The 11,356-nt window shown below is 36.8% G+C and overlaps 1 protein-coding gene across 1 annotated transcript; it reads right to left on the bottom strand.

Annotated features, from left to right (window-relative positions):
- Nucleotides 1-296: 296 nt before the first annotated feature.
- LOC130544031 (olfactory receptor 13F1-like) lies at nt 297-1,280 on the bottom strand. Its single transcript, XM_057313586.1, has one exon. It carries the CDS (start codon nt 1,278-1,280, stop codon nt 297-299), a length of 984 nt encoding a protein of 327 aa, XP_057169569.1.
- Between the last annotated feature and the right edge of the window lie 10,076 nt (nt 1,281-11,356).

Genomic DNA, 11,356 nt, shown 5'->3' with positions numbered 1-11,356 from the left:
TGGTGTATTAGTTATTGCCATGGTGATGCTAAAGTTGACTCTTACATGTATACCAAGTCAAATAGGAAACAGTAAGAAATTGTATAACTTTAATGTTATATTAATATTCAATGAATGTTAAATACTTTTCTGGAAACATAACTCATTCTGCCTAAGTGATTCATTAATTTCAGGAGTTTTATTTACAAGATAAATGAAGGTATTGAACTTAATGTTGAACTATAAAAATTAAGTATTTTCCAGGGTTTGGTTTATACCAACTATTTTGCAGCTTTCTGGATAATCTTGGAGATTATTCAGATAAGTGTGCTTGCTCCAATATTATTGAGGGCAGAAATTAACGCAGTATAAAAGGGATTTTTAATCAGCAGTCTCTTCACAGCTGCTTTTACCTCTTTGTTCCGTAGACTATAGATGATAGGATTCAACATGGGGGTTAATCCACCATATACCAAAGCTATAAATTTATCTATTTCCTGTGAATCTACAGCTGAGGGCTTCAGGTACATGGAGAGAGCTGTCCCATAGAACAAAACCACCACAGTCAGGTGGGCTGTGCATGTTGAAAAGGCTTTGCTTTGACCATCCACTGAGCTGATTCTTAGGATGTTGGAGAGAATGAATGCATAAGATATACAAATTAGAAACATTGTCATGGGAAGGAGAAGTATGGTGATCACCAGCATGATTAATTCCACCATGGAGGTGTCCACACAAACCAGTTTCAAGACAGCCAGAATTTCACAAGCGAAATGATTGATTATGTTATGACCGCACAGAGAGAGCTGCAGCACAGATACTGTTTCCACCAGGGTGGTGAGGTAGCCTGTCACCCAGGAGCCAGCCGCAATCTGCACACAGACACTCTTGTTCATGATGATGGGGTACCTCAGGGGGTTGCAGATGGCCACATACCGGTCATACGCCATCATGGACAGGAGCACACACTCCGTGGAACCCATGGCAAGAGAAAAGTACATCTGAGCAGCACACCCTAAGAATGAGATGGTGTTTTTCCCTGAAACAAAGTTTGCCAGCATTGGAGTGAAAGCAGAAGAGGTGTACCAGATGTCTAAAAAGGAGAGGTTGCTGAGGAAGAAGTACATGGGTTTGTGTAGGTGGGAATCCAGGATGGTGATGGAGATCAGAATTATATTACCCAGCAGGGTGATCAGGTACATCAGCAAGCACAACACAAATACAATGACCTCAACTTTGGGGTAGTGGGAAAATCCCAGGAAGAAAAAAATTTTTACAGATGTCAGATTTGCCTGGAACATTTTATTATGTCATATTCATTTGTGTATATGTATAGAAGAATTAACATCACGTATTATAGATAAAACATAAGATTATCTCCCTTCATATTTTCTGGCATTTTTTTCTTCATATGAACTTGTGGTCTATGCTATAGATTTGTAGTCTATGTAGTTAAATGCTTCTCTAGTTTGGTGATAGTATTAGTAATATATGTTTGAAGGAATTTGTCATTAATTAGGAAAATTTCAAGCAGGAAGTCAACAGATAAATCTTCAAGCTGTTATTTTTTATACAATATTTTTTTGGCAGTATTGGGAAGAGGGAGGTTTAATTCATAAACATCATGAGAGATTGAGGAAAGAAATAATCTTACGCATTCTTTTCTTTTTCTGAAACCATATTTGTAACTTATCTGTGGATAAGTCATCCATTTACCTGAAACATTAGAATGATTTTCTTCCCCTGGTTTGGTAACAGTCTTCCTGCTTAGGAACTGTTCTGCTTTCCAAGCTCATCATTTCTTCTGTCACCCGTAGGGTTCTGTCCAAAATAATTTGGGAGATTCACTGAGGAAAAAAAAAAGTTATAAATTTCTGCAGTCATAGATTAATTAACTGAAAGCCTTGAACTTTCAACACAGGTCTGCAGTTTCCATCTCAAACCCAGGAATATGATGACAGATATTCTCATGGTGGTAGACATATATAGAAATTCCTTTCATATAGCCAGAGTTGCCTGGCATCTGTGCTCCAGAAACATCCTCCAAAGGACCAGTTATTGGCACTATAAGGCAATTTAAGTTTTTTGTTGCTTGTGAGAAGTTTCCAATTCATACAGTAAATTATAGTTAGAAATCTATTTGTGCAGTATTAAGATTCTGAAACTCCAGGGATAATGTCCCATAGATCCAATTATAGTCAGTAGCTTGTCTGTTCTAATTGCAGTGTTATTCAAACAAGAAATAAACATGTTCCTGTCCACACTGTCTTTGGGAAGGTGAACTTTGCTCTGCTTCTGATTGTGTTATAAAATCGGTCAGTCTGGCTAATTTAAATAAAGTTAGTAGGAATAAATATTGTTGTCAGTTTCTCCTTTAGACTAAGGAGGGTTTCATAATATGTACAATATGATTATACTTGATGTGGAGCCCACCGAAAATGGAAGAAGGAGAGTTTAAATAACTCTTTCATTGCTCATCATAGCTCAAAGTTAAGATGAGCATAAATGTTCTTCATGGAACATGAAGGGCCAATTTGTTTAAAGAACACTTCTTTCAAGGTAGAACCATTTTGAGAAGACAGCTTCACTATATAAAGGTGTCTTGATCCTTCAGAAATCCAGCGAATGCTCTATTTATTTGAGTGATTTTTATAATCTCTGTTCACAATTTTCTGTTTTCTGAATGAGAGACTAATGGTGAGTAGTGCGTGGTGGTGTGGAGAACACATGCTGCTAGCTTCATCACTGTGCAATTGTGATTGAATGCCTTATTTTTTAGTAACAGACTGTAATCATGACTATTACTAAATTACATCAAATATGTTTTCATTCTCAGAGAAGGTAATAAATTTGAACTATTGCCAAGATAAAAAAAAATCCAGGAATCCCCTCCTCACTGTTTGGTTTGTTACAAACAGAATATAGTCTTAAGGTTTTCTATTTACTCTGCTCCCACAGGGATGTAACCTTCAAGGCTCTAGAATGATTCACATCTTTAACTATAGGGCAGCTTGGTGCATAGGAAAGGCTAAGTAAGGCTTTAGTGCTTACAAATACTTCCCACCTTGCCACTTCTGTTTTGTCATCTAGGGCAAGTTGGTGATCTTATTGAGATTCAGCTTATTTGTAAAAGAGCAATGATAATATTTCTTTATCAAGGTTGTTATGAGGAATAGAGATATTTTATGTAAAGCAACCTACTAATATATAGTAGGTACTTACAGATTTTAGACCTTTCTCTCTTCTATAGTTTTGTTTGTTTCTTGAATCCTCTTCCTTTCTTGTATTTACTTCCTCTTCTCACTGTTTCCTTCCTTGTTTGACTACAGCAGTGTTCTTGCCTTTCTCCCCTCATTTAGACAAGATTCACTGCAGCCATACTACAAATGGTTGAAGCAAAAGGAGGAAGAGGCTGACATCTAGCCCCAGAGTCCCATTTCCCTCTGAATTCCTTTAGCCAATATAATTCCCATCTTACTTGTTTGATTTCTGTAGGCCAACGCTTATAAGGTTGTAAGTAAATAATTTAGGCTGGTCTCATTATGCCTAGAAGAGAACTGTACTTTAGGGCCTCCCCACAAAGATTTAGAGGGAAACAGTGGCTAAGACTGAGGAAGGTGGCTGATCTGACTCCCCCAACCATGTATAAAGCACCAAACCACACTTCTGCTTTGGAGATACCTCAAAGCACACTGAAAAGAAGAGAAATCCTGAACCTCCATGGAAAAATGCAAACCCTATTTATGATAAAATAAAATGCTCTCAGCAAGCTAGCAAAGGATACTTCCAAAGGGATATCAGCAAGATGGTGAAATAGTAGTTTTCAGAGCTTGTACTCTCACAGAAACATAAGTTTGAACATCTGTGCACAAATGAAAATACCTTTACAAGAGTTAAGGATTTCAGGTGAGAGATTATGTATTAGTAAATACTTCCAGATTTCTATTGAAACTCAGCCCAGAAATAAGAAAAGATACATTGAAGAGGGTAAGAACAACGTGTTCACATTACCCATGTCATCCTTTCCTCAAACCTGAGCAGTGCAATGCATAGAGACACTCTAGGGGGAGGAAGAGTGAAGTAGTATCCAACTTAACTGTGAACCCCAACACAGGGCACCCAGGCTGGCACTTGTGTCCTAGGGCTCCAAGCTTTCCCCCAGAACAACACTCCTGGCCACCACAATGCTAGGTCAGGCCCTGGGGCCCCAGGCTGAATGCCTGGCCTTGTGGACCTAGCTTCCATGTCTACCCCAGTGTCAAGCAGGCAGCTACAGCCCAACATATAGGCCAGCCCCTGATGATTATCACAGTAGATGCAGAAAAAAATGTGATGAAATTCAGCACTGTTTCATGATAAAAATTCTCAACAAACTATAAAGAATGTACTTCAATATAATAAAGGCCACATCTGACAAGTCCACAGCTAACTTCATATTCAATAGTGAAAAGCTGAAAGCTTTCCCTCCATGACCAGGAACAAGACAAGCGTGCCCAGTCCTGCCATTTCTGTTCAGTATAGTCCTGGAGGTCATTGCAAGAGCAGTTAGATAAGAAAAAGAAATAAAAGGCATCCAAACTGGAAAGAAAGAATGAAAATTGTCTGTTTGTAGATGACATTTTCTTACATATAGAAAACCCTTAAGACTACACCAAAAAACTGTTAGAACTAATAAACACATTCAGTAAAATTTCAGGATACAAAATCAATGTACAAAGGTCTGTTGCATTTTTATATATAATAATGAACTATTAGAAAGGGATAATAAGAAAACAATCCCACTTATAATACCATTAAAAATAGTAAAATACTAAGGAGGTGAAATATATGTACACTAAAAATTAAAGAAATTGATTAGAGAAATTGAAAAAGATGCAAATAAATGGAAATATATACATACTCATGGATTGGAAGAATTAATATTGTTATAATGTCCATACCACCCAAAGCAATCTATACATTCAATAAAATCCCTGTTAAAATTTCAATGGCATTTTTCACAGAAAAAAAAAAATCCTAAAATTTCTATGAAACCACAAAAGATCTCAAATAGCCAAACCAATCTTGAGAAAGAACAAAGCTGGAAACAACACATTTCCTGAATTCAAAATATACTACAAAGCTGTAGCAATTAAAACAGCATGGTGCTGGCATAAAAGCAGACCTATAGACCAACGGGAATAGAAGAGAAACCAGAAATAAATTCATGCACTTACAGCTAATTGATCTTTAACAAAGGTGCCAAGATTATAAAATGAGGAAAGGATAGTCTCTTCAATAAGTGGTGTTCACTGGATAAAGTATTCTTGGCTGCATATTCTTCTCATTTAGTACCCTGAATCTGTCTTGCCAGCCCTTTCTGGCTTGTCAGGTTTCTGTGGATAGGTCTGATGTTATTCTGATGTTCTTCCCGCCATACGTAAGGAACCTCCTCTCCCAGGATAGTTTCTTTGGCTGTAAGATTTGCAAGCTTCACTATTATATGTAGGGGTGGTGATCTATTTTTATTTATTTTGAGAGAGGTCCTCTCTGCCTCTTGGACACAAATGCTTGTTTTCTCTCCCAGATTAGGGAAGTTTTCAGCTAATTGAACATAATAAAAAAAAAATAAATGGTGTCCTTAAAATTGGATATCCACATGCAGAAGAATGAATCAGACCCTTACCTCAGACACATATGCTTAAACCACCTCAAAAGGGATTAAGGACTTAAATATAAGTCTTGAAACTATAAAACTACTAGTGGAAAACATAGAGTTTTTAATATTGGTCTTGACAATGATTTTTGGTTATGACTCCAAAAGCACAGGCAACAAAAGCAAAAATGGAAAAATGGCATTTTATTAAACTAAAAAGTTTCCACACAGCAAAGAACAATCAACAGAGTGAAGAGTTAACCTATGGAAAGGGAGAAGATATTTGTGAACCGTACATATAATAAGGAGTTAATATCCAAATTATATTAGGAACTCAAACAACTCAGGAAACAAATACCCAATTTAAAAATGGGCAAAGGACCTGAATAGACTTTTTTTTCCAATAAAGACATACAAATAGCCGATAGGTATATGAAAAAATACTCAACATCATTAACATCAGAGAAATGTATATCATAACTACAGAGAACAAACTGGTGGTTACCAGAGAGGAGGCAGGTAGAGGGGTGGGTTAAATGGTAATGGGGATTAAGGAGTGCACTTGTAGTGATGAGTACTCGGTATTGTATGGAAGTGTTGAATCACTCAATTGTACACCTGGAACTAATTTTACTCCATATGTCAAATAACTGGAATTTAAATAAAAACCTTTAAAAAGCTATTATTGAGGGGTGCCTGGGTGGCTCAGTCGTTAAGTCTGCCTTTGGCTCAGGGCATGATCCCGGAGTCCTGGGATCGAGCCCTGCATCAGGCTCCTCCACTGGGAGCCTGCTTCTTCCTCTGCCACTCCTCCTGCTTGTGTTCCCTCTCTCGCTGGCTATCTCTCTCTCTGTTAAATTAATAAATAAAATCTTTTAAAAAAAGCGCTATTATTGAGCTATCACCTTAATCTGTTAGAATGACTATTAATAAAGATAAGTATTGGTGAGGATGTGGAGAAAATGGAATGCTTGTGAACTGTTAGTGGGAATGCAAATTAGTACAGCCATTATGGAAAATAGTATGGAGGTTCCTCAAAAAACTAAAAATAGTATTGCCATATGATCCAGCAATCCCACTTCTGGATCACATGGTAGAAAGGAGATGAAATCAGTATCTCAAAGAGATATCTTCTTCACTCCCATGTTTATTGTAGCATTAGTCACAATAGTAAAGGATGGAATCCACCTAAATGTCTATCAACAGATGAATAGATAAAGAAATTATGGTATATTCATAAAACTGAATATTATTCAGCCTTAAAAGGAAAAGAAATCTTGTTACATTTTACAATTAAGGTACATTGTACTAAGTGAAATAAGCCAGGCACAGAAAGTCAAATACTATATTGTCTCACTTATGTGAGGAATCTAAAAAAGTTGAACTCACAAATCATAGAGTGGAATGGTGCCAAGCAGGGGCTCTAGGTTAGAGGATATGAGGAAATGAGGAAATGATACAAAGTTTCAGTTATGCAGGATGAGTAAGTTCTGGAGATCTAATATACAACATGTTGAATATAGTGAATAATATCATACTTTATACTTGGAATTGGCTAAGAGAGTCAATCTTAAATGTTCACTCTGCATATGCACACACAAAAATGATAACTATATGAAGTGATAGATGTGTTAATTAGCATGATCATGGTAGTCATTTCACAATGTTTATGCATTTAAAAACATTACATTGTACACCATAAATACATACCTTTTACTTGTCAATTGTACCTATGTAAAGCTGGGAGAAAATTAAAAATAGCACCTAACAACAACAATAGGATACTTTCAAAACATAATAAAGGACATCTGTGGATGGTAACATCAAAACATAATGAAAGGAGGGTTTGAATGTTTCTTTTAGGTGGTGATATTTTTGGATTCTATCTAATAAATCTTTGCCTTTTCAATGGTAAAAATGATACTCTGTGTCTCGTGGGCAGTTTTATAGGTTGTATGTTTATGTTTAGGTCTATGACCTATTTCAAATCCATTGTTGTGTATGGTGTGAGATACAGAGCATTATTTATGGAAAAAACTATCCTTTCCCCCTTGAATTACCTTAGCATTTTTGTTGAAAATCTATTGATCATATATGTGTGGGTTTCTTTCTGTACACCTCTGTCCTGTTCCATTGATTGTTTTACTTTATGTCAATACCAAGTGACTTTATTATAGGTTTATAATAAGGTTAATAAGACAGTAGTATAATCTTCCAACTTCATTCTTTTTAAAAATCGTTTGGGCTATTCTAGGTCCTTTCATTTCCATGTCAGTTTTAGAATCATCTTGGCAGTTTCTCTAAAATCTCTGCCTAGATTTTGAATGGAATGGCATTAATCTGTAAATCACTCTGGGAAGAATTGATAACTTAATATTGACTCTTTTAATTCATGACAAAGATATCTCTGTAATAGGTCTTCCTTAATTTGTTTCAACAGTGCTTTTAGCTTTTAGTATAAAAGTCTTAAACACCTTCTATTAATTTTGTTATTTTTATTTTTAATCTATTTCAAATGATGTTTAAAAATATATTTTCCAATTGTTTATTATTGGTAAATAGAAATGCAACTGGTTTGTGTGATTTGACATATCCTGATAGCTTAGGTAAATTCTCATAGTAATTTTATTAGTTATTTTGTGGATTCCTTGGAATTTTTTGTAGTTGTGTACATACACCATCTGTGAATAAAGACAGTTTCCTTCTTTCCAATTGTAATGCCTTTTATTTATTTTTCTTGCCTTATTATACTGCCCAGGACACCCAGTACAATGTTATATGGAAGTGGTGGTAGTGAATGTGCTTGCCTTGTTCTTGATCTCAGGAGGGGGACATTCTGCCTTTTAACGGACTTTATCTTGCTGTTTTGCCTTGGATATATCCCCACATTCAGCCTCTTTTTTTCTTGTCTCTAAATGGAAAGGATTGATATAGATCATATTTTTATTTTTAATCATGGCAAAATTGGTTAACTTTATCATCTTACCCATTTCAAGTATACAGTTCAGTTTTGTTATGTATATTCACATTATTGTGCAATAAATATCTAGAACTTTTTCATCTTGCAAGACTGGAACTCTGTACTCACTATTCACCAATCCCCCCTCACCACCACTACCCCTTGGCAACCAACTACATTCTGCTTTTATGATTTTGATTTCTTCATATAAATATAAATCATACAGTAATTGTCCTTTTGTGACTGGCTAAGCATAATTTACTAAGCATAATATCCTTGAGGTCTATTAATGTTGTGGCATGTGACAGGACTTCCTTCTCTTTTAATGCTGCGTAATATTCCCTTGTATGTATATACCACATTTCTTTTATACTTTAAGTTGTTGATGAGCATTTGGGTAGTTTCCTCCTCTTGGCTGTTGTGAATAATGCTGCATTAAACAGGAGTGTACAGATATTGCTTTGAGATCTTGCTTTAAATTCTTTTAGATGTATACCCAGGAGTGGGATTGCTGGGTTTATCATAGTTCTATTTTAATTCTTTGAGAAATCTTCATAATATTTTCCTTAATGGCTGCACCATTTTACATTCTCACCAATAGCGTACAAGGGTTCCAACTTCTTTGCATCCTTACCAACACTTGGGCACAAAAGCTGTTGGACTGAGGAGCTCCTCCTACCTAGATGATCCAGGCATTGCAAAAACAACATTTTTAATACTCTCATCCCTAACTACACCCCCCCAAAGCAAGCAAACCAGCAAACACCTATAGAGCATGCTTCTCCTGCTCTGTTTTGATCTTGAATAAATCATGTAATTAACACTTAACAATTTTCAATTACTGTGCTAGGTGCTGGTGATCAGAAGATGGTAAAGGTATAAGCCCTTTTCTTAGCATCTTCTCAGACTAATTAGGGAAATGGAATATAAAGATAGAGTAATTTGTGAGGCATGGGAGTGAGTAACCTTTGCTACGGTCTGGGAATGGGTTACAAAGGAGTTTCTGGAAGAGTTCATACTAGAGATGAGTTTGGGAGGTTATTAAGGGCAGCCAGATGCATATGTGAGAGAAAAGGCTTCCAGGCAAGGAGAATGACATATATTTAAGCTTAGAGTTGTAAAATGTCATTTTGCATTCAGGAAAAGGTAAGTAGATTGGTGTGATCTGTCACTAAATGCCAAAGAGGGAGTTGCAGGTGATAAAATTGGAATTGTCAGATGAAGTAGCCTATGCTAATTTAGGAGCTTCATAGCCCATGTTTTAGGTACTGTAGAAGGATTTTTTTTTTAACTGGAAGAAAAGCAATATGAATATGCTTCTTATTTTTGAGAAAAATCACTTTGGTGTTATTGGGGAGAAGGAATTTGAAATAAGGCTGAAATTAAAACTCTGACAATAAATATAAATAGGGCAAGTTTGAGTCCTGAGATATAACATCATCTGGTGTTCACTTGATTAAGGGAGTTAGACAGAACACCATAGTTGAACATAGTTGAACATAGTTGAACATAATCTAAGAAAATTGGGAGAAGGGTAAAATGAACTCTCAGCTGAGATCATAATGCGGCCTCGCAGATGCATAATTAATGTCTTATTTTGACGCATTCTAAAGATTGCTGGGAGCAATATGAAGGATGTAATGATAAAGGACACTGTCGGGGGCAGGGGTGGACTGGACAGCCCCTTTCAAGTGATCTCAGGAGGATCCTTGTGCATGGTTAAATTATGAGGGAAGTGATGTGACAAATATTTGGGGCTGAGGGAATTTGATACTTTACTAATCTCTCCTAAAGAAGGCAATCATTTATTGCTGACTGGACCTAAGTCTGCTTGAAAAATCTTTATGCCTCCCCAAAGAAGAGTTCAGATCAAGGGAAAGACAACCTCATCTTCTAAGAAGTAGAGCAGTTCCTCAAGTTGAAGACTCTATGGAGCCGAATTTTCTGGAGAGGAAAGAGCATTGAACCAAGATTGGGGTTATTCCATAGGAAACTGAATTAGTTTGGTAGGCTGCCATAACAAAATATCACAGACCAGGTGGCTTAACCAACAGAAATTTATTTTTTCCCAGTGCCGGAGGCTGGAAGTCCAAGATCAAGGTGCTGGTAAAATTGGTTTCTCCCCTGAGGAGGCCTCCCCTGAGGCCTTTCTCCTTGGCTTGCAGATGGCTGTTTTCTTCGTGTGTGTTCATGTGGTTGTCTCTCTGAATGCACCTGTCTAGTGCCTCTCTGTGTCCAAATATCTTCTCCTTATAAGGACACTGGTTATATTGAATTAGGACCCACCTTAATGAACTCATTTTAATTTGATTATACCTTTAAAAACCTTATCTCCAAATATGGTCACATTCTGAGGTACTGGAGGTTAGGACATCAGCTTAACAATTTGGGGAGGCATAATTCAGCCCGTAACAGAAGGTATGATCACTAGGCACCTGGAAATTTTACAATTCTTCAGGAATATACTAAGGGCCTTATTAAAGCTTATACAGGTATGTAGGAAAAATCTGGGGGTCCTGTGAAGTAAATTGCTCACCAAAATCCATACTGACCTGCTCCCCAAGTAGTAGTGAGTTTTCTATCTTGGTGGCAGGGAGCACACCTACCTGATAGCTTTCCAGCACATTTCTTGAGGTGGGACACCAGCAAAACAGATGCTTTAGGCAGGTGTAGGGGTGTTATTTGACAGCTGGGTGCACATTGGTTTGTGCTGCATTTCCTAAACAGAGAGTAAAGAAGGCATTGTCTCGTCCCCACTGGACAGGTACCTCAGGCCCAGGGGT

Source organism: Ursus arctos, unplaced genomic scaffold, assembly GCF_023065955.2.
Source record: "Ursus arctos isolate Adak ecotype North America unplaced genomic scaffold, UrsArc2.0 scaffold_18, whole genome shotgun sequence".
Classification (NCBI taxonomy): Eukaryota; Metazoa; Chordata; class Mammalia; order Carnivora; family Ursidae; genus Ursus; species Ursus arctos.
This window is presented reverse-complemented; position numbering and strand designations above follow the sequence as displayed.

Excerpts from the sequence above, each read along its gene's own strand:
- LOC130544031 (XM_057313586.1), bottom strand. The coding sequence starts at position 1,280 with ATGTTCCAGGCAAATCTGACATCTGTAAAAATTTTTTTCTTCCTGGGA.